This window comes from Anolis sagrei, chromosome Y (assembly GCF_037176765.1).
Source record: "Anolis sagrei isolate rAnoSag1 chromosome Y, rAnoSag1.mat, whole genome shotgun sequence".
Lineage (NCBI taxonomy): Eukaryota > Metazoa > Chordata > Lepidosauria > Squamata > Dactyloidae > Anolis > Anolis sagrei.
In genome coordinates, this window is record NC_090035.1 from 68,504,337 (window position 1) to 68,528,913 (window position 24,577).

General features: G+C 41.4%; 1 protein-coding gene across 1 annotated transcript in view; it reads left to right on the plus strand.

The window, feature by feature from the left end:
* Window positions 1-2,334: 2,334 nt before the first annotated feature.
* The window catches only part of LOC132780597 (phospholipase A2 inhibitor NAI-like), a 34,617-nt gene continuing 12,374 nt past the window's right edge, over window positions 2,335-24,577 (plus strand). The window contains exons 1-6 of the mRNA XM_067462424.1: window positions 2,335-2,461; window positions 2,918-3,034; window positions 3,750-3,902; window positions 4,841-4,981; window positions 7,209-7,331; window positions 22,987-23,127. Of these exons, the coding sequence (XP_067318525.1) occupies window positions 2,335-2,461; window positions 2,918-3,034; window positions 3,750-3,902; window positions 4,841-4,981; window positions 7,209-7,331; window positions 22,987-23,127 (802 nt within the window). The remainder of the gene's footprint in view (window positions 2,462-2,917; window positions 3,035-3,749; window positions 3,903-4,840; window positions 4,982-7,208; window positions 7,332-22,986; window positions 23,128-24,577) is intronic.

The following is a 24,577-nucleotide window of genomic DNA, read 5'->3' on the forward strand; positions in this document are numbered from 1 at the left end:
TATAGGCTTGTTTTAGTCCATTCGCTTCATTAAAGTTTAATTAAAGGAATTATGGTCTCCTCCCCATCATATTAGCTTTATTTCCATAAAAAAAACCCTTTAACACTTTGAAATATTTCCATAGAAACTGTAAAATACATCAAATTGATTCCAATTGTCAAAGTATGTGATTTCTCAGATAAGCTGTGATTGGTCATTGGAACTTCCCTGATTCATTTAAGAGAAGAGAGAGCACCTGGCACTCTCTAGTCCTTGGTCACAGGTGGGCTGAGAGATCGGCACCAAAGAATGCCCAGCTAAGAAGTCCCAAGTGGTGAGGTGTCTGTTTCTTTGCTCCTTCCTCACTCTGAGAGCATTTTACTGTGTAAGTGCATGAACATTTCCAGAAATTTAAACAGTATGTAAATGAGGATGTGAGGTATTTGGTGTTTTAGAATTTATTTTGGGATCTGGGTTGCAAAGTGGACTTGGGGGTTGGGGGCAAAGGAGGGGAGTTCATGTACAATAAAAAATATAGATAGGGGAGTTTCACTGTGTCTTCCCCAGTGTCATGAATTGTATTTAGTTTCATAGATCATTATTGTGACTCAATTCAAGGCAACTGATGAAATCCTCCACCCCTTTTTGAGAGTGGAGAGGGGAAAGTTGCCTGAAGAAGTATCTGCAGGAAGCAGGTGAATGTAAGGGCAGAAGACCAAGCACTCCTTCCCTTCACCCAGTCCTGTAGCCAGGATTTTGATTCGGGGGGGACGGGGACGGACTGAGTTTGATTTGGGGGGTGGGGGGCTGAGTCTGAGTGAAAGAGGGTCTACCCTAGCAAACCTTTTGTATTGTTACCCCAATACCCCCATGCATATGAGATATATTGAGCATGGTGATCAGATAATGATATGAATAAACATAAGTTTAAATAATGTACCAGTAAGGCCTTTTCGCAGATCACCATGAGAATTTCGGGGGGGCTGAAGCCCCCAAAGCCCCCCCTCCCCCGCGGCTACATGCCTGCTTAACCATACACGAGAACTGTGATATACCCTCTAATCATGGTACCATATCACTTAAAACCATGCAATTGGGTTATTTTTTTCAAAGATGAAATGTGTTTAAATAAATATGATACAGATAAGGTGGCTTTGGAGCCATGAGTGACACTTTTACCATGCATTAGGGCAGTGTTTCTCAACTTGGGGATTGGGACCCATGGGGGGGGGGGGTCATGAGGGGATGTCAGAGGGATCACCAAAGACCATCAGAAAACACAGTATTTTCTGTTGGCCATGTGGGTTCTGTGTGGGAAGTCTGGCCCAATTCTATCGTTGGTGGGGTTCAGAATGCTCTTTGATTGTAGGTGAACTATACATCCCAGCAACTACCACTCCCAAATGTCAAGGTCTATTTTACCCAAACCCCACGAGTTTTCACTTTTGAACATATTGACTATTTGTGCCAAGCTTGGCCCAGATCTATCACTGTCTGAGTCCACAGTGCTCTCTGGATGTAGTTGAACTACAACTCCAAATGCCCACCAAACCCTTCCAATATTTTCTCTTAGTCATGGGAGTTCTGTGTGCCAAGTTTGATTCAGTTCCATCGTTGGTGGAGTTCAGAATACTTTTTGATTTTAGGTGAACTATAAATTCCAGCAACTACAATCCCCAAATAACAAAATCAACCCCCACCTCCAAACCCCACTGGTATTCAACCTTGGGCATATTGGATATTTGTGCCAAATTTGGTCCAGTGAATGAAAATACATCCTGCATATCAGATATTTACATTATGCTTCAGAACAGTAGCAAAATGGCAGTTATGAAGTTGCAACAAAAATAATTTTATGTTTGGGGGTCACCACACCATGAAGAAGTGTATTAAGGGGTCGTGGCATTAGGAAGGTTGAGAAACACTGCATTAGAGTGTACATAGGTAGAAGGAGCATTGTCATGACCCAGCTCTGGCAGATTCCTATAACTTCAAATCGAATTGACTGCCTGCTGATCAAATTCAGATAGGAGAGAAAACTCTGAAGACATGGTTTACATTTTGGAATAACTTACTCAGTTGTAAAAATCACACTCCTACTAAAAGTATGTGAATGCATAGACTTGATTGCATACTTAGACTTAATATTAGACTTAGATTTGATACCTTTGACTTTATTACCTACTTAGACTTGGCCACATTACATGCAAAGGGCTTTAAAAAGTAGTATCAAATACAAGTCCTACTGATTTTAATAGGTTGACTCAAAGTATGAAAGAAATCTGGTACCAACGGAATCTAGAACCGATGGATTGTGCTTGCTTGTAAACTTTTAATCTCGTATTTGACTTGTACATGTTCAATTTGCTGTTTAATATCAATATAATCACAGATCCTTCTGACCTCGATTCCTCTAAGATGTTTCCTATCATCATGAAGACTTTTCCAGGATTCTTCCTCATCTTTGCAGTCCTAAAGAGTGGTAATGATATGGGATTTGTATCTTTTCTTAGCTTGAAAAAAATAGTATTTTTCCTACCCCAGATACACACAAAGATTTCAGCATTATTCTTAATTTGATGTTCCAACTAGAAATTATAATTCATGCAGAAGTACTGGAACTAATATTTTGGCATTGGAATCAGAACATTTTCTCTGAAACCGATTGGGTAGAAGTATTGCTTTTTCAGTTTTTTTCACCCCCTGGAAATACGTTTTCCATGCAAGAATAGGTGTATGTGCATTGATGGAAAAGATTTGACTCACTTTTAAGATTGCCAATTATAACATGTGGTTTACACAGTCAGTAGATATGGCAACACCTAATCCTTTTGAGGAAGATCTCTGTTTGTTATATACAGCAAAAACGATGCAAAATAAAACAGTTGCACATATCTGTACAGGTGGATATGGATTTATTTCCTTCTCTTCTTTTCAGGCAAGTCTCTGGATTGTGAAATTTGTTCCAGGAGAGGGCATATGTGTTCTGGAAGGACACTGACCTGTAGGGCTGATCAACAAACCTGTGCTGCAATATTAATTGAAAACACATATTGTGAGTCTTCTGTTCAGATAAATGACTTTCCTGACTTTTCAATAAAATGTTTAGGACCCCGTAAGAGAGTAAAGCAAGGAGAATACATTAAGATCATAATACTGGAAATATACTGGTAACAAAACGAGCTGGTGTAGTTGACTACAGGATTAGTAAAACATAATTGCTTATGAATGTATTATTATTATTGTTGTTGTTGTTGTTGTTGTTGTTGTTGTTGTTGTTGTTGTAAACCAAGTATTCTCCACTTGCATATGCCCCATTCCTCCTCCACTCCACACCTGAAACTTGCTGTCATGGCTGTGCAGGGGCCAAGTGAAGAGGAAGGGGGGGCATTATGGAGTCACATGGCTCTAGCTCAGTGGTTCTTAACCTGGGGTCCCCCGATGTTTTTGGCCTTCAACTCCCAGAAATCCTAACAGCTGGAAAAAAGACTGGGATTTCTGGGAGTTGTAGGCCAAAAACATCTGGGGACCCCAGGTTGAGAACCACTACTCTAGCTGTAGTTCCTTGATATGATCTACTACACATGGTGTTGGTTTTTGTGGAATGAAGAAAAACGCATAATTTGCTGCTTGGGGGAAGAGGAAGTTAGCCAGACAAATAAGAGATACATGGAATGTGATTTTTGTTGAAATTGGCTGACTCAAGTAAGGCATGGATCAGCGAGAATTTATATTTCCCTAGTTTGAGTAAGTGAATTGCTTATTTGCAGTGGGAAAACCTCAACTCACCATAAAAAAAACCTGCGAGCGCAACAATGTTTGTAACCCGCCTTTGCAATCTCTGAATATGGGTCGAGGGAGATATGAACGGACAAGTGTCATCTGTTGTATAGGGGAGGACTGCAAGAGTGCTGCTCCCCGATGTAAGTATTCTGGAGGTTGACTTTTCTTTAGGTCTGGAATAGCACCCTTCCAGAAATGGTTGGGGAACAATTTGCAGGGGCACTAAAATCAGCAGCTAAGCAATGAAAAGAAGGCTGTCTAGTTCCAATCATTGCTTTAGGTGGAGTCCCATGAGGACCTCTCTCAAAGCAATTGGAGCTCTCTTTTTCTGATGACAAGCAACACAGGTTGAACTGCCATTCTTTGGGTAAATCCAAGAGGACAGTTTGATTGCTTTCCTTCAGAGATCAGCTGCAATATTCAGAGGAGCACATGATAAGAAAGGTTTTGCTCTCAAGTGCAATGCACTCTTATGACTCACAAGGCCAAGTAACTGATGTAAAGCTCACTAAATCCATTGGTGATGGAAAACATCTGCTTCTAATGGAATAAAAACTGCTGGAACTGGTATGTTGATATAGGCCTCTTCTACAGAGTTCTGTTAATCTGGGGCCATTGTGGAGCAGCCTCTGTTCCCCGATACACACACACACAGACACATCTTTTTAGTTTCAGCAGAGAAGAAAAGGATATCCACAGCTCTTCTCCATTCAAGCTTTTCATCCAAGTGCCTCCTGCTGCATGTCCTATATGAAAAGAGCTGGATGTGTATCCATCCCCCACCAGTTTTGACTGTAGCTGTTGGCCTTTTCATGAGTGAATTATATGTCCTCTGAAGTTTTGCAATGAAATTATGTGTGGATGCAGACTCTAATGATCCTGCATATACTTTGTAATCCATCCTGTACACATATCCATTTGGAAATATACCATCTATATGGGTATCCAGTTAGGATTTTTATCTCATTTTGGAAAATGGGGTTGATGTTTGATTGCTCATGTAGCCTGGCTTGATGGGATAAACCAGAGATACCATTTTTACCTGCACAGATGATTAACCCCCTTTATTGTCTTTCAGTCCAACCAGGGTTCATCAAACCCAATGGGAAGTCCTGCCCGGCCTGCTTTGCCACTAGCAAATCTCTGTGTGGATCCGCCAGAGTAGATTGTTCTGGAAATGAGTTCCACTGCATGAATGCAATTCATGAAATATATACAGGTAATACTTAATTTTAGATTTGCAAGAATTATGAACCAGTATCACATAATAGACCTATCTAACACAAACTATTTGTGAGCTAAATGATGAAGAATGTCAGACCTGGTGCATTTGATGCAGGCCTGCCTCAGTTAACAAAGCCCCTGATAACAAAGCTCCTTTTTACATTGCCTTTTTGAGCCCCACGTTCTTCCTTGACCTCTATGAACCTGGCATTTGGGGGGTAGTGAAGAACAGTTGGAGAAAGAAAGTCCATGTTGGGTTGCAGCACCAAGTATGACATGAACAATGCAATAAAGCCCAGTTGGAAAGAACTGAATTATTTTCTTGTTGATCCAGCCTTAACTATTAATGCCTGTTTACAACAGGCAGAGTAAACAGTAGCTGTCTCCAGAATCCTTTACTGAGAAGCTAAACAGGAAGAAACACGAGGAGTAATAAACCTGCTTCACCAGCATGTTTTAAAGCATAAATCTATAGATTTGATCCTTTGTTTCTAGTTCATCAAAGTGGAAATCCTAAGAAAAGTTGAAGTGGGGGAAAGAAAAAGAAACCTTTGGGTAGTCATGTGCATTCAGGAGCCCCCGGTGGCGCAGTGGGTTAAACCCCTGAGCCGGCAGGACTGAAGACCGACAGGTCGCAGGTTCGAATCCGGGGAGGGGCGGATGAGCTCCCTCTATCAGTTCCAGCTTCTCATGTGGGGACATGAGAGAAACCTCCCACAAGGATGATAAAAACATCAAATCATCCAGGCATCCCCTGGGCAACGTCCTTGCAGATGGCCAATTCTCTCACACCAGAAACGACTTGCAGTTTCTCAAGTCACTCCTGACACGACAAAAAGAAAAGTGCATTCGGGACCTACCTTGATCCGTTTTGTGTCCTGGCTTTCACCAGGGGCCCCAATCCCTTTTTGTCTGAGCATCCCGAAATTGGAAAGTCTGATATTTGTTTTTAGTTTTTGTTTCTATTATTTGGTTGAGGGGGGTCTTCACCCATAGGCCCAAAGAGTCCGGGCCTACGGGTGCAAGCTTCCGGCTCCTTAGCGCTTGGCTGCAGGTCCTGCCAGGTTCAGACGTGTAGGCCAGAAGCTTGCACCCATAGGCCCAAAGTACTAGGGCTTACGGGTGCAGGCTTTGGGCCTATGCACCCAGGTCTCGCAGGTCCAGCAGCCAAGCACTGAGTAAAACGCACTCCTTATTTGGCATTCAGCTGCAGGCCCTGCCAGGCCCCATGCAATCCATCTTAAAAGTAGGTCCGCCTGCCTTTCGTATCAATTGCATTTTTGTTTCAGGAGGGGCCTTTCCATTTTGTGCCATCCAAATGGATGGAACAAAACAGAAACAGTAATGAAACAAATGGGGCAAATTTCAGGCCATGACTACCTCTGAGTATATTTTGGATGTCTGCAAAAGTCAAAACATTTTACTTTACTCACACAAGGCTTGCTAGATTTGGTTGTTTCATTTCATAGGTAAATCTTTTAACCTTTCGACAAAGGAAATTTTGAATTGCCTTTCATTTTATTGTGTAGTGACCTATTCCTTCTCATTCTATGTTATTTCTCCCTCTGGGGCCACATTTTCTCTTTAATAAGTGGTGCTCAGGAAGACATGGATTTGTTAACTGAAGCAGTATGTACAATTGATTGTGTGTGAATGTATGTGAATAGGCCTGTCTGATGGCTATGGCTCAATGCACCAGTTGGTAACACATGATTGGAAGGTCACTGGTTTTCTTTGCCCCACCCACTTTGCAACCCTACTGCCCCCAGTGGCTACTGCCAACATTACTACTTTCCCACAGATTTAAGGCATTGAGGTGGCAAAATGAGAGGGCGCCCATGTGTTAAAGCAGAGTTGTACACCTTCTTGGTGCTATCATTCTGCACTAAAGCAAGAAGTTCATTTCCCAGAAACAGTTTTAGAAAGTAATTTCAGGAACTAATCAAATTTTGACAGTGGGGCAAAAAGTCCATCCCTCTGTGTATTCTAGTGGAAAGGTTAATTCATCTCCCACTCCTGATGTTGCTGGACCTTCATTTGCTTTCCACCATAGTTCATAGAGGTTCTTCTTCAGTTTCTGTACAATGTGAGATGGGGACCAATACTATTGTTTTTCAGAGATATACAATTTTGGAAATCTCTGTTGATGTGAGTGAAGAATGATTATGAATCCAGTGTTCCAAATTATTTTTCTGACTGCCTGTCTTGGCTTTCTTCTCCAGATTATGGTAGGACGACCTTCTACAAAAGAGGCTGTGCTACTAAAAAGCTTTGCTACCAGTACGCTGGATCATATTTTAAAAATCTTGGTATAGATAATCCTAAGCCTAATTGTACTGAAGCAAGTTAGTTTGACTGAAATCTCCCTCGTTTGACTCCATTTTCCGACATGGAGTTTGTATTGCACCTCTTATTTTCAATTTTTTTATTTTATCAAGTACCCTGCACATACAGTAATTGGAAAAAGCAACCCAGTGTGTAATATGCACACATAATGTTAAGTAATACTATCGAACACTAAAAACTACTAAAACAACTACTAAAACAGACTTATACATAAATTACACATTACTGGTAGAAAAGAAAAAGAAAAAGGAACTATTTACAAGTTTAGATGCAAGTTTAAACTTGCAATTTCAATTTTAATATCAATGGTATAAATGCCTTATCTTCTTAATACCCATAGAACATCTCACTTTCTACTCATTCATCAGAACTACTAATTCTGAAATCAGCAATGAATATCTCCCCAATTATTTTTCGGAAAGAAGACAATTAATGGTTCCTAGCTTTTCTTAAAATTATGATTTTTCTCTAATGAGGGTAGATAATTTGTCTTGCTGCAATAAACATAGTATGTAACAATATTTTTGTTGCTTCTCTTAGGCCTCATCTACACTGCCATATAAAATCCAGTTTATTTACTTTGAACTTGATTATATGGCAGTGTAGACTCACATAATCTGGATTATCTGATCTGATCATCTGGATTATATGGCAGTGTAAATCCAGTCTTAATCTTCTTCTAGTCATCACAAGAATAAGAACTTGGGTTTTAATTGAATCATCTCCCTGAAAGATTGTGTTAATCCCTTTGACCATACATTTTCCATTGTCCAAAACCACTAGGGGGAGAGCGCGGATGAGCTCCCTCTATCAGCTCCAGCTCCCTATGTGAGGATATGAGAAAAGCCTTCCACAAGGATGGTAAAACATCAAAACATCTGGAATCCCCTGGGCAACGTCCTTGCAGGTGGCTAATTCTCTCACACCAGAAGCGACTTGCAGTTTCTCAAGTCTCTCCTGACACTGAAAAAAAAAATATTGTCTCCAATTTTTGTGCCTTCTCTAGCATACAACTGTTAGCATTATCTTTCTTCTCTTCAGTTTTCACAGCTTTTCTGTTCTGAGTTGTGTTGATCCCTCTCTCTTTGTACAGCCCAGAAAAGGGAACTAGTTGGAGTTCCAGAAACCCTCCATGTTGGCTGGGGATTCTGAGAGCTGCAGTCCAAAAAGTAACTTTTCTGAAACCTGCTCTTCCAAAAATTCACTTTCCCTCTTTAGTGTGAGTGGAACATTCCTTGCCACTTTCTACCCTGGCTGAGACTGCTGGGAGCTGCAGCTCAGAAAGATCTGGTAGGACACATCATTTCCACCACTGCCTTAGGATCTTCAAAAGAAATCTTGAAAAATTATTCATCTATCTATCTATCTATCTATCTATCTATCTATCTTGTTTTGCAGTAACTAGGAATAGGATTTCTCAAGGCATTCCAAGTGCAGAGCTTGTTGCCTTGCAAATTGTTTGACCTTTCAGTGCCTTTCTGATATTTGAATTGCATTATGTTAAGCATTCCTTTTGACTGGGATTCATTTTTTAAACCTGTGAAATTTTAAGCCTAGCACGGGCTGGATCTACACTGCCATATAATTCAGAATATCAAAGCAGATAATCCACATTATCTGCTCTGAACTGGTTTATGAGTCTACACTGCCATATAATCCCATTAAAAGCAGATAATCTGTGTTTTATATGGCAGTCTATATCATGCTTCCATTTGTAGTCACCTTAAAAACTTGTTACTGAACCTATGTTGTTGCAATAAGCAAATGTACTATTCTATAGTGATGAGTTATGATTAGACATGTGAATGTGAAAGTAAAATTGTACTGGAAACACTAATTTGTTCTCTGAATGCTAATCTATGTTGATTAAACTGTCCAACATGCTCTGTAAGTCTGTCATTCTTTTACCTGGAGCAAAAGAAATAAAGCAAAAGAAATAAAGCAGTCGTATATTTGGGAAATGACTGAAAAGCACTTCTCAAAAATCACATAATCTCAGTCTTTATCTGTCCCTGGGGATGTTATGGGGAGACTCATCTTTGTTCTGATCTATCATTGTCGTACACCAGAGCAGGAACACCTGTGACCTTAAACACCATACCAGCTTGATAAAATCAGCAAGCAGTTAAATGAAGAATATATGTAGCAAAGCACTAAAAAATAGCAAAACCTGTAAAGGACTAGTACAAGGAAAATGGTCCAAAACCTCAAAGAAAAACAAGATTTAAATGTATATAAACATCCATGAAACTAGGCATTTGAAATCATGAAACTAGATAGCAGGAAAAATTCTCATGAACAAAGCGAGAGCCTGGAGAGAACTTGGTGCATGAAACCAAGAGCACTTGAAAACAAGACTATGATCAGTTTCCAACATTGACCCGAATGAGGCAACACTTTCTCATACATCAATATAAGGCTTTTCCAGGTTCTAAAACTAAAAGGAGAATGTTTCTCTTGACCTGGATACCAGATAACGTTTGTTATCTTTCTTTTGCTGTAAGCGAATGGACCGTCTGAGTCTTTGCAGACTCTGTTTCTGTTTACAGAAACGTTGCTTTCTATCTAAACGCTCCTCATCAGCAGTCTCTGAGCTCTCATTCTTTTCTACACCTGACAAATTATCTTCAAACAGTTGTTCTGAGAAAGGCTGTGAAGGGATCCTCCTAAGAATATGGTGTTGGGAATCCTTCTCTTCATGAAACATCTCAGGCCTCTTGTCTGAGCTTAACTCAGGTCCAAGCATCCTCAAGAGGGGCTGGATTATGGTAGGGGCGAGAGCAGCTTAAAATCTGATATTTCTCACAATTGACCTTGGGCCTCATGCAATTCGGTAAATAAACCAAACTGGAGAATATTCACAATTTAAATGGGAAACTTGAGTGGGGCAGAGGATTATTTCCAACACTGTGGGTATAGGTGGGTGTGTGATACTTGATTAGTTTTGTTTTATTTCCTTTTTTAATGCAAATTTAACCATGGCAGAATCTAAGGCCCTTCTATACCGATTCTATTGTTTTTGTTGCAATTTTAAAATCACATCCATCATTAAAACTAAATCAGTTATTTCATATATATATATATATATATATATATATATATTCCATTTACTTCATTGAAGAAATTGTGCTCTCCTCCTCCTCCTCCTTGAATTACTGTATTTCCACATTGAAATATTTTCATAGAAAATACATTAAATTGATTCCAATAGTTTAATAAAATAGGTGATTTTTCAGATTAGCTGTGATAATTGGAATTTCCTTGATTCCTTTGGGAAAGCAGCACTTTAAGAAGGTAGTTGAGGCTGGAGAGCACCTGGCTGTGGGTTCTGCACCACAGAAGACTGGAATTGCCCACCGAGGAAGTGCCAAGTGGTGAGGTGCCATTTTCTTTGATCCTCCCTTCCTCTCAGACCATTTAGATGTGTAAATTATTAACTTCTCCATAAATGTAATAAGCAGTAAGCAAATTAATAATATAATTTTGTTCTAGAGTTTATTTTGGGATCTGGGTTGCAAAGAGGGATCTGGGTTGCATTGGGGAAAGTGGGGGAGTTCATACCTCATAAAAATATTCTGGGGAAAGGAATCCAACATGTGGCCTCCCTGTCATGGATTATGTTGGGTTTCATGGAACATTGTTATGATGCAATTTAAGGAAGCTTCCTTTCACTACTAGATTAATCGCTCATTGATCCACTGCTTGATAGATTCAACAGAAAAAGTATGCCTTGGTTGAAATCCTGTCTCCCTGCTGTCACTATAGGGCTCTTCCCCTGCAATTGCATTGGTCTGTTGTTCTTTCCCTTTTAGTGGTTGGGGAAACTACCAGAATCATGGGGATTGTCCAGCAACTTCTGGAAGGGAGCACGTAGGATGCAATCTTTTCTCTTTCCTAGTATCTGTACCTAGATATTATTGAGGCACCCCATGCATTTCCATACTGAATTCCAACACCTTCAGTGCCAAAGGAGCACATATGTATGTATATTAAAGTAGATTTGCAAGAGGGGAAGACATACAGTACAAGAACTCTTGCATGCATTTCAAGCAATCCAGGGTTGGGCATACACATGTCTAACAAAATCTCAGTTATGGAGGTTGCATCCTTTAGGTATGGGAGAACTTGGGAGGGTGGGGGTTACAAGACCTTTGTTAAATCAGATAGGATAAAGAGGAAGAAGGAACAAAGTGCATATGGGTGGTAAAAAAGCTATAAAACCCCCTTGTTCATGGTTTGCTTATAAGAGAATATACCTCTAGCTTAATTGTGGGGTTTTTTTTGTTTTGTGTGAGAGGGAGCGTATTTTTCACTAAAGTGGTCTATATAGTCTAAAGGCAAAACATCACATATGATCTTGAAAGCTAAGCAGGATATGCCTTGACTACTACTTGGATGGCGAAGTACCGATGAATCCCAGGATTTTTTCATGTGCTTCGGAGGAAGGAACTGGCTAAACCAACTCCAAATATTCTTCGACTATGAAAACCATATGAAATTCCACAGGTCATTGTAATACATGTACACGCAGGCAAACGGATTTGAATATCGATAAGAGTGGAGATGGAAAAGTAGGTGGGAGAAGCACCTGCGGGAAGCAGATGGAGAAAATGGCAGATCAACAAACACTTTTCTCCTCCACTGTAGGAGGGAACTGTAGGAACTATGGTGTGCCACCTAATGAGAGCACCATATCACTTAATCAAGTAGAAGAGCATCCCACTGAGTTTTTTTGTGGCATATTTTTAAGTAAATATGCTACCGCGAAGAGGCATTGGAACCCAAGACACAGATCAAAGGGTGACACTTTTGCCAACCTATGGAGTGTACTTCACTAGATGGACCACTGTCATGACTCAAGCTCAGGCAGTTTCCTTTGATTTCAGGTCAATTGACTGCCTTCTGAAAAAATGGCAGAGAAAACTCTGAAGTCGCTTCTCCTGCTAAATAGATCACTAGACTGTGATTTTAATAAGGTTGGTAAAAATATTCAAAGACAAGTTATCAAAAACCAGACTCCAAAAGGATGTACTCCATAGTCCTGAGCTCTATAGGTATTAATTTAGTGAGCCCAAGTTGATCTTATTCTTAGTTTCAAGCCTCCTTTCATTGAACTCCCTGGAATGTTGCACAAGCACTATACACACCTCAGATCTTGGGATGACCACAAATTTATTAGCACAATCCCTTCACATTGTTCTCAGAAAACATGCAGACCATATAATGGTCTTAAAGTGCTGCTGGGTCTTTCCCTATTTTTCCTGATATGACCTATTTTATTCCTGGGAATGCCTTCTCACCTCCAGTGCCAAATTGGACCCGCTCCTTGGGGCCTCCATTGAAATTACAAACACCCTGAACACGCTTCAGTTTACCTGACAGACATTTATTTTATTGACCAGAGCAGTAGGGCTGGGCAATTCGTTTCGTTAATTCGTTAAAAATTCGTTATTTTTGTAATTACGAAACGATTACAAAACTTTTTTTTTAACCCGGAAGTGTTTTTAAATATCGAAACGGCAGGCGCCAAAAATTTTTGTATTTCCGTCCATTTCGGAAATATGTAAGATGGCCGCCTGCCGATGCCGCCGGCTGAGCAAGCGAGCGAGAGGGCGAGCGAGAGGGGCGAGCGAGCGGCGACGGTGAGAGCCATTCAGCTGTGAAACTCTCTGCCCCAGAGGGAGTGCGGTGGAGACTCTTTGAAACAGAGGCTGGATGGCCATCTGTCAGGGAAGGGCTTTGGGAGTTTTAGTTACGGGGATTTATGGTTCACCTGCAATCAAAGAGCGTTCTGAACCCCACAAGCGGCGAGCGAGAGGGGCGAGCGAGCGGCGAGCGAGAGGGGCGAGTGAGCGGCGAGCGAGAGGGGCGGGCGAGTGGAGAGCGAGAGGGGCGAGCGAGCGGCGACGGTGAGAGCCATTCAGCTGTGAAACTCTCTGCCCCAGAGGGAGTGCGGTGGAGACTCTTTGAAACAGAGGCTGGATGGCCATCTGTCAGGGAAGGGCTTTGGGAGTTTTAGTTACGGGGATTTATGGTTCACCTGCAATCAAAGAGCGTTCTGAACCCCACAAGCGGCAAGCGAGAGGGGCGAGCGAGCGGCGAGCGAGAGGGGCAAGTGAGCGGCGAGCGAGAGGGGCGGGCGAGCGGAGAGCGAGAGGGGCGAGCGAGCGGAGAGCGAGAGGGGCGAGCGAGCGGCGACGGTGAGAGCCATTCAGCTGTGAAACTCTCTGCCCCAGAGGGAGTGCGGTGGAGACTCTTTGAAACAGAGGCTGGATGGCCATCTGTCAGGGAAGGGCTTGACATTTGGGAGTTTTAGTTACGGGGATTTATGGTTCACCTGCAATCAAAGAGCGTTCTGAACCCCACAAGCGGCGAGCGAGAGGGGCGAGCGAGCGGCGAGCGAGAGGGGCGGGCGAGCGGAGAGCGAGCGGCGAGCGAGAGGGCCCGCCAGAGTGAGTGCCTGCCTTCCCTCCTTAATAATAATTTAAATTTAATAATAATAATTTTAATTTCTCCTCCCTATTCTACTAAATTAATAATTAAATTTAAAAAATATTTTAAAAATATTGAAAAAAAAAGGGCGCCATCTTTACAAAATGTTTTGTAAATATTTACGAAAGTTCGTAAATACCGAACTTTTTTTTTGGAAAATTTTGTAATTATTTTAAATATCGAAACAAAAAAACCCCCCAATTACAAAACGATTTTAGAAACAATTTTTTGCGTTGTTACCCAGGCCTACAGAGCAGAGATATGAAAGCCATTTTCAGCCCATTATATCTTGTCCACAACCATTTATTGATTAGCCCATTGGCCGTATTAAAACACTCGACAAACACATACATTTAACACATACACATACAGCATACCCCAAGATATTCCTTTCTGTGCTCATCCTTCTTCTGGACAAGTCAATTAATGGACACAAATCTGCAAAATAATGCAGTGTCAGTTTATTAAATTTCCTACCATGACTGGATCCAACTAGTAATGACAATGGACAGAACTCAGACTAAACAGAAAGTGGATTCTAGCCAGCCCAATTAGGCGCTAATACAGCAATGTGCCTTTGTTTTGAAGAGCCGTGAAAGTGCTATAAATAAAACCGTATGTTCGCAATCATTGTGTGTCAGGTTTTTGGAGCCCTGTCTCTGCTGACATCCTCTTTGGCCAAGGAGTATAAAGCCTCTGATCATTGTCTTCATCCCGTTTGTGTCTCACTCAGTCCTTGCAGCAGAAAATGCTGGGCTCCAAACTTGCAGCGCTTGTGGCAGCTACGTTATATATCATGATTTTACATGTAACTTTATAAATTTCTGTTGATGTGAACAAAGAATGATTTTCAATACAGAGTTCCTTTTTTCCCCTGCCTACTACCTGGTCTTCTCCAGGTGGCACTTTAGTGACATACTACAAGAGGGGAGACACGGGATAGCGGCAGACCCAAGTGTTGACACGGTCCAAAAGTTGGGAGATACTACAAATCCTGGGCCAGGATTTGGCATATCCCTAACTTTAATTGCATGAAGGTGGATTCCCTCAAGTCAAACAGGCGTTACGTATACTGGATTGACCCAGTGATGTGTTACACAGGTATCCCCTTCAAAGATGAAGGTAGTTCTGATTGCCTAAGGATGCCAAATCCAGTGGGCCACTTTGATGCCCCCCTTTCCTCCCCTCCCTTACCTTCCCTATATCATCCTGTCACCCCAGCCAACCTCACCATAGGAAACGACTAATCGGTGGGATCTATCTCACAGCCAGAGCCACACAGATACAGGTGTATAAGCACAAGTAGGGTCCAGGTATGCCATTAACAAAATCAAACTGAAGAGGTTATAGGTCTATTTTTTAAAGAAAAAGTTTATTTACATACAATAACAACTTACAGTGCAAACAAAACACAAAACAGTGAACATTTTACAAACACATAGCCCCACCACCAAGACCTGAATCTTTTCCTTCGCCATATATTTATAAATCAACCATTAATCAAATGTCATATCCAAAATTCCTGACCAACAAGGTTATTTTGTTTTCCATTTTCGCTCTCTAAAGCATATTTAATAAAGACCGACCAGTATGCCTCAAAAGGAGCCCCCAGTGGCACAGTGGGTTAAAGCACAGAGCTGCTGAGCTTGTTGATCGAAAGGTCGCAGGTTCGATTCCGGGGAGCGGCGTGAGCTTCCGCTGTCAGCCCTAGCTTCTGCCAACCTAGCAGTTCGAAATCATGCAAATGTGAGTAGATCAATAGGTACCGCTCCAGTGGGAAGGTAATGGCGCTCCATGCAGTCATGCCGGCTACATGACTTTGGAGGTGTCTACGGACAACGCTGGCTCTTCGGCTTAGAAATGGAGATGAGCACCACACCCCAGAGTCAGACATGACTGGACTTATTGTCAGGGGACTACCTTTACCTTTACTAGTATGCCTCAAAATCTGATCTGTTAATTTCCCCCCTGAATACCCTCATTTCCATTGTTAGTTTATCATTTAAGGTTATGTTCCATACCTCCCTATACCATGCTTCCAATGTTAGATTAGTTATTATTTTCCAGTTCCTTGCTATTATAATTCTTCCCACTGTGAGTAAAATTATCACCAATTCTTTCTTACGCGTTTCTAACTTCAACATCGTGGTGACCATTAATAATGCTAACCTAACATCCAGAATAATATTTGAGCCTATAATGTTGTTTATTTCAATAAATATATCCTTCCAAAAACCCTTCCTTCAACTGCTGTTTCGCTGGCCATTGAGTGGGCGGGTGGCAGCTATCAAGACACAGATACACTGTGTTTTCTGTATTACATGGACCGGTCTGAGGAGCTACTCAGTGGCAGAAAGCCAGTTAATAATGTGGTGCATGTCACAATGGCTGTGAAGGTGGATGAAGACTGCAACAGATAACAGTCCACCTATCGTCATGTCATTGGATTAGATTTTCTTTTTGTGAAGATTGTGTGTTGGTCGCTGTGCACTGATACCCACACATAAAACATATTTACACACAGGCATCTTTCAAACAAACCAAAACCAACCAAGTCCCAGGGTGATTGACAAGTTACGATTGGGGCAGGACTGTGAAATCTGGAAGTTCCTGGCTACAGAGTGGTCCATAGGTGGTGGATATGGACTTATCCACCACAAAGACTCTATCTATGGAAGACAACCATACTTGGCCATGAGTGATCGTTTAACATGATTTCTCCTCATTGCTCTTGGGCACTCATATTCTACCCATGGTGATGACCAGGAAGGATTAACTGTAACAGATCTGAGGACCATGGACTGCACTTTTTCATTTAGATATTACTAGCCGTCCCTGCCACGCGTTGCTGTGGCCCACATGGGGGTTCTGTGTGGGAGGTTTGGCCCAATTCTATCGTTGGTGGGGTTCAGCAACTACAACTCCCAAATGTCAAGATTCTATTTTCCCCAAACTCCACCAGTGTTCACATTTGGGCATATTGAGTATTCATGTCAAATGTGGTCCAGATCCATCATTGTTTGAGTCTACAGTGATCCCTGGATGTAGGTGAACTACAACTCCAAAACCAAAGGACACTGCCCACCAAATCCTTCCAGTATTTTCTGTTGGTCATGGGAGAACTGTGTGCCAAGTTTGGTTCAATTCTATCGTTGGTGGGGTTCATAATGCTCTTTGATTGCAGGTGAACTATAAATCCCAGCAACTACAACTCCCAAATGACAAAATCATTTTTTTGCATGAAAGACATACATTGGGTTGTTAGGTATCTTGTGTCCAAATTTGGTGTCAATTCGTCCAGTGGTTTTTGAGTTCTGTTAATCCCACAAACGAAGATTACATTTTTATTTATATAGACTAGCTGTCCCCGCCACGCTTTGCTGTGGCCAACCTTCCCTCTTTCTCTCCTTCTTTCCCTTCTTCTTTCACTCCCTCTTTCCTTCCTTCCCGTCTTTCCTTCTCTTCTTCCTTCCTTTTCTATCTCTTTCCTTCCTTCCCCTTCTTCTCTTCTGCTGTCTCTCTTTTCTTCCTTCCCTTTTCTTCCCTCGCTATTTCTCTACAACTTCTCCCCTTCCTTCGCTCCCACTTTCCTTCCTTCTTTCCCTTTTTCTTTCCTTCTCTCCTTCCTTCTCTAACTTTCCTTCCTTCTCTAACTTTCCTTCCTTCCCCCTTTTTCTTTCCCTCCCTCTTTCTCTACTTTCTTCCTTCTCTACCTTTTCCTTCCTTCTTTCTCTCTTTTCTCTCTTTGCTTCCTTGCTTCCTTCTCCCTTTCCTTCTTTCCTTCCTTCTTTCTTTCCCTCCCTCCCTTCTTCTTTTCTTTCTTTCTTTCTTTCTTTTCTCCCCTTCCTTCTCTCTTTCTTCCTTTTTTTCTGTATTGTCATATACCTTTTCGTTATTTAGCTTTTGGGGGCTTTTAAAGTCCCTTCTGCTGTGTTTTTCAGTGTTTTTATGAGTGAAGGACATACATTGGGTTGTTAGGTGCATTGTGTCCAAATTTGGTGTCAATTCCCCCAGTGGTTTTTGAGTTCTGTTAATCTCACAAACGAACATTACATTTTATTTATATTGATTGTAGCAGCACTGTGTGGAAAGTATATACATGAGCCAGTTTTCTATCCTAGTTTGGTATAGTAACCACACTTTGCAATTCCAGCACTATATAGTATTCTCCAGAGGAGCTGGATTATGATTTGGTGGACGGCAGGTTGAAATCAGATTTTACACACAATTGGCCCTGGGCCTCATTAAATTTGATACATCAAATACCCTGGAGTTTATCAGAATTGAGGAGCCTTGGGTGGTGCTGAGGATAATTTCCTACACTATGGGTATATGTGTGTGTTTTCACAGCAGTTGATTAATTTTGGTTCATTTCCTTTCTGTTTTTTCAAAAAATTGAGATTTCATCCCAGCAGAATCGAATATGCCCTTGTTCTGTAAGGGACCCAAAATCTGGACCCCTAATGAAGATCCAGTCGCGAGAGGCACACAGATGAATGTCCAGTCTCAGGAGTAGATCGAAAGCAAGGCTTTATTTCATCACAGCCATGAAGAGACAGCCAGTCGTACTTCACACGCAGATCCCAGCACAGGAAAAGGCTGCCACCCCCCACACGCCTTGACCACACATTATATAGGCTTTCCTTACTTATCAAGATTATACTGCACATGTTTTCAATGTGGCAAATTTTGTCAATTATCTACTGCCACTCAAGCTCTAGCCCATTCCTGACTACAGCTTATCTATTATAGAACACACAATTTCTCGGAATATCTCCACCCTGCTGTTGATGTGTTGCTCTTTTTCTGCAGGGAGAGGTCCCTTCTTTCCATTTTGTTACCAAAGCAAATCTACTACAGGCTTGAGCCCCTTTCAGTTCTATCCCAGTTCCATTATTTTTTAACTGCTTACAATCACCTCCACCAGGTTTAATCATTTGTAATTTCTTATAGGCTTGTTTTTGTTCCATTCACTTCATTAAAGTTTAATTAAAGAAATTATGGTCTCCTCCTCCTCCCATTAGCTTTATCTCCATTAAAAAAACCCTTTAACACTTTGAAATATTTCCATAGAAACTTTAAAATACATCTAATTTATTGTAATTGCCAAAGTATGTGATTTCTCAGATAAGCTGTGCTTGGTCATTGGAACTTCCCTGATACCTTTAAGAGAGCAGCTGGAGAGCACCTGGAACTCTCTAGTCCTTGGTCATAAGTGGGCTGAGAGATCTGATATCTCAGATAAGCTGTGATGGGTCACTGCCACTTCCCTGATTCCTTTAAAAGAAAAGAGAGCACCTGGCACTCTCTAGTCCTTGGTCACAGGTGGACTGAGAGATCTGCACCAAAGAATGCCCAGCTAAGAAGTCCCAAGCGGTAAGGTGTCTGTTTCTTTGCTCCTTCCTCACTCTGAGAGCATTTTGCTATGTAAGCACATGAACATTTCCAGAAATTTAAATAATAACTAAATGAGGATGTAAGGTATTTGGTGTTTTAGAATTTATTTTGGGATCTGGATTGCAAAGTGGACTTGTGGGTTGGGGAAAGGAGGGGTGTTCATGCCCAATAAAAAATTCTAGATAGTGCCATGAATTTTGTTTGGTTTCATAGAACATTGTTGTGATTCAATTCAAGGCAGCTTCTTTCAACTTCAAGACTGAGCGACTGCTGGACAGGTTTGTCTTGGATGAAATCCTCCACCCCGCTGCTGTCACTATACGTAAGTGTGGAGAGGGGAAAGTTGCGGGAAAAAGTATCTGCAGGAAGCAGTTGAATGTAAAGGCAGAAGACCAAACACTATTTCCCTTCACCATAGATAAGAACTGTGGTATGCACCCCCCCCCCATCATAGTACCATATCACTTAAAACCATGCCACTGTTTTGTTTTTGTTTTTTAAAAAAAGATGAAATGTGTTTAAATAAATATCAAACAGATAAGGTGGCTTTGGAGCCATGAGTGATGCTTTTGCCATGCATTAGAGCAGTGTTTCTCAACCTAGGGATCGGGATCCATTGCGGGGGGGGGGGGGTTGCGAGGGGGTTTCAGAGGGGTTGCCAAAGACCATCAGAAAACCTAGTATTTTCTGTTGGTCGTGGAGGTTCTGTGCCGGAGGTCTGGCTGAATTCTTTCGCTGGTGAGGTTTAGAATGCTCTTTGATTGTAGGTGAACTATACATCCCAGCAACTACCACTCCCAAATGTCAAGGTCTATTTTACCCAAACCCCACCAGTTTTCACATTTGAACATATTGAGTATTTGTCCCAAGCTTGGTTCAGATCCATCACTGTCTGAGTCCACAGTGCTCTCTGGATGTAATTGAACTACAACTCCAAATGCCAAGGTCAATGCCCACCAAACCCTTCCAATAATTTCTCTTAGTCATGGGAGTTCTGTGTGCCAAGTTTGGTTCAGTTCCATCATTGGTGAAGTTCAGAATACTTTTTGATTGTAGGCGAACTATAAATTCTAGCAACTACAACCCCCAAATGACAAAATCAACCCCTACCCCCAAACCCCACTGGTATTCAAATTTGGACGCATCAGGTGTCAAATTTGGTTCAGTGAATGAAAATACATCCTACATATCAGATATTTACATTATGCTTCAGAAAAATAGCAAAATGACAGTTATGAAGTAGCAACAAAAATAATTTTATGTTTGGGGATTACCACAACATGAAGAAGTGTACTAAGGGTTTGCAGAAACACTGCATTAGAGTGTACATAGGTAAAAGGAGCATTGTCATGAGCCAGCTCCTTTGACTTCAAATCAATTAACTGACTGCTGAACAAATTCAGATGAGAGAGGAAACTCTGAAGACATGGTTTACATTTTGGAATAACTTTTTCAGTTGTAAAAATCACATTCCTACTTTTTTTTTTGTCGTGTCAGGAGCGACTTGAGAAACTGCAAGTCGCTTCTGGTGTGAGAGAATTGGGCATCTGCAAGGACATTGCCCTGGAGACTCCCGGATGTTTTACCATCCTTGTGGGAGGCTTCTCTCATGTACCTGCATGAGGAGCTGGAGCTAATAGAGGGAGCTCATCCACACTCTCCCCGGATTCGAACCTGCGACCTGCCGGGGTTTAACCCACTGCACCACCGGTGTCCCCACAATCCTACTAAAAGCTTGTGAATTCATAGACTTGATTGCATACTTAGACTTATGATTAGACTTAGACTTGATACTTAGACTTGATTGCATACTTAGACTTGGCCACATTACATGCAAAAGGCTTAAGAAAGTAGTATCAAATACAAGTCAAATACAAGTCCTAATGATTTTAATCGGTCGACTCGAGTATGAAAAAAATCTGGTATCCAAGGAATCTAGAACCTATGAATTGTGCTTGCTTGTAAACTTTTAAACTAATGTTTGATTTGTTCTAATATTTGATTTGTTCTATTTGTTGTTTAATATCTATCATCTAAGATCCTTCTGATCTCAATTTCCCTAAGATGTTTCCTATCATCATGAAAATTTTTCCAGGATTCTTCCTCATCTTTGCAATTCTAAGGAGTGGTAAAGGTAAGAGATTTGTGTCTTTTCTCAATTTGAAAAAAAAATTCTTCCTGACCCAGTTGCCCACAAAGTTTTCTGCACTATTCTTAATTTGATATTCTAACTAGAAATTATAATTCATGCAAAAGTACTGGGAGTAATATTTTTGCATTGAAATCGGAACATTTTCTCTCAAACTGCCTGGGTAGAAGTATTGCTTTTTTTGTCTTTTTCACCCCCAGGAAATATGTTTTCCATGCAAGAATAGGTGTATATGCATTAATAGAAAAGATCTGACTCCCTTTTAAGATTGCCAATTATAACATGTGGTTTTGTACACAGTCAGTAGATATGGCACTGGCAACACCAAACCCTATTGAGGAAAATCTCTGTTTTTGTATAAAGCAAAAACAAAGCAGAATAAAACAGTTGCACATATCTGTACAGGTGGATATTGATTTATTTCATTCTCTTCTTTTCAGGTGACATTCTGAAATGTGAAATATGTAATAACAATACTGGCCATACATGTTTAGGACCACATCGGATCTGTGATGATGACCTTCGAACCTGTGCTGTAATATTAGTTGAAAACACATATTGTGAGTTTTCTGTTCAAATAAATGAATTTCCTGATATTTCTATAAAATATTTCGGACCTTGTAAGGGAGTAAAAAAGGGGAATACATTAAGATCATATTACTAGAAATCCTGGTAACAGAACCACAACAGAACCAGCTTGTGCAGTCGACTACACAATTAATAAAACATAATTGCTTGTGAATCTTTTATTTGTTCAATGTTGCAAAGCAAGTATTTTCCACCTGCATATGCCCCATTCCTCCTCCGCTCCACACAGCTTTGAAACACCTGAAACTTGCTGCCATGACTGTGTGGGGGCCAAGTGAAGAGGAAAGGGGCATTATGGAGTCACACGGCTCTGGCAGTAGTTTCCTGATATGACCTACTACACATGGTGGTGGTCTTTTTGGAATGAAGAAAAATGCATTATTTGCTGCTTGGGGCAGGGGAATTTCTATTTCCCTAGTTTGAGTAAGTGAATTGCTTATTTGCAGTGGGAAAACCTCAACTGGCCATAGTAAAAACCTGCGAGAACACAGATGTTTGCAAGACGCCTTTCCAATCTCTGAATATGGGTCGAGGGAGATATGAACGGACAAGTATCGTCTGTTGTACAGGGGAGGACTGCAAGACTGCTGCTCCTCGTTGTAAGTATTCTGGAGGTTGACTTTTCTTTAGGTCTGGAATAGCACCCTTCCAGAAATGGTTGGGTAACCCTCTGAATGTCCATCTACACAAAAAGAGCTGGATGTGTAACCGTCCCCCACCAGTTTTGACTGTAGTAGTTGGTCTTTTCATGAGTGGATTATATGTCCTCTGAAGTTTTGCAATGACCCGAACTTTCTGAAATTATGTGTGGATGCAGACTCTAGTGATCCTGCATAAACTTTGCAATCCATCCTGTCCACATATCCATTCGGAAATATACCTTCTTTATGGGTATCCAGTTAGGATTTGTATCTCATTTTGGAGAATGGGGTTGATGTTTGATTGCTCACGTAGCCTGGCTTGATGGGATAAATCCGAGATACCATTTTTACCTGCACAGATGATGAACCCCTTTATTTGTCTTTCAGTCCAACCAGGGTTCATCAAACCCAATGGGAAGTCCTGCCTGGCCTGCTTCGGCTCAAGCTTTATGCACTGTGGATCCGCCAGAGTAGATTGTTCTGGAAATGAGTTCAACTGCATTAATGCAAGACAAGATGCTCAAGAAGGTAATACCAAATTTTAATATTAGCAAAGACTATGAGCTGGTATCACATAATGAACCTATGTAATGCAAGCTATTTGTGAGGTAAATGATGAAGAATGTCAGATTTGATGCATTTGATGCAGGACTGCCTCAATTAACAAAGCCTCTGATAAAAAAAACTCATTTTTACATTGCCTTTTTGGCATTTGGGGGATAGTTGGAGAAAGAAAGTCCATGTTGGGTAGCAGCACCAAATATGCCATGAGCAATGCAGTAAATCCCAGTTGGAAAGAACAGAATTCTTTTCTTGTTGATCCAGACTTAACAATTATTGCCTGTTTACAACAAGCAGAGTAAGCAGTAGCTGTCTCCAGAATCTCTTACTAAGAAGCAAAAAAGTAAGAAATGCAAAGAGTAATAAACCTGCCTCACCAGCATTTTTAAAGCACAGATCTATTGATTTGATCCTTTGTTTCTAGTTCACAAAAGTGGAAATCCCAAGAAGAGCCGAGGTGGGTGAAAGAAAAAGATACCTCTGGATAGTCATGTGCATTCGGGACCTACCTTGATCCATTTTGTGCAGGTTTCTGGTCTATGTGGCCAGGCCTGGAAGGGCCTGCAGCTGAACACCTAGTAAGGAGCAATTCTTCCTGAGTGCTCAGCTGTAGGTCCTGCCAGGCCCGGGCGCATAGGCTAGAAGAATGCACCCATAGGCCAGAAGCATGCACTCATATGCACTCTGGGCCTATGCACCCAGGTCTCGCAGAGCCTGCAGCCGAGCATTGGGTAAGGAGCACTCCTTACTCGGCTCTGAGCTGCAGGCCCTGCCAGTCCCCACTCAATCCATCTAAAAAGCAGCCCCCCTCCTTTCGTATCTATTGCATTTTTGTTTCAAGTGGGGCCTTTCTGTTTTATGCCATCTAAATGGATGGAACAAAACAGAAACAGTAATGAAATGAATAGGACAGATTTCGGGCCCATGACTACTTCTGGGTGCATTTTGGATCTTTGTAAAAGTCAAAACAATTTTTCTTTACTTATACAATAAGAATAAGAATAAGAAGCAGAACACTTTAGTTATTTTCCACCCTTCTCACCCCAAAAGGGACTCAGGGCAGATCACGGTATATATACACGGGAAACATTCAATTCCTCTTTGTATAGACAATACACAGACAGACATAACAGAAGGAGGTGGTCTGTTTGTTTCAGCTGTTTTTGGTGCCATGGAAGGATGGGCTCGAGTCCAGGGCATGCTGTTGCTCTATCCTCTATGTCAAAGAGCTGTCAGGACTTCCTCCTTCCTTTTGGTCGCCCAGCATTTTCTGATCTTTCTTTATGGTGTTGCAAAACACCTCCCCCGCTTTTAGTGGTATCTAGTTTCTCTAATCACAGCTAAAGCTGTTTTCGAATTGCTTAGGTAAATAATGAGCTAGGCTGACAGTTGGCAGCTCACACCAACCCGGGGCTTC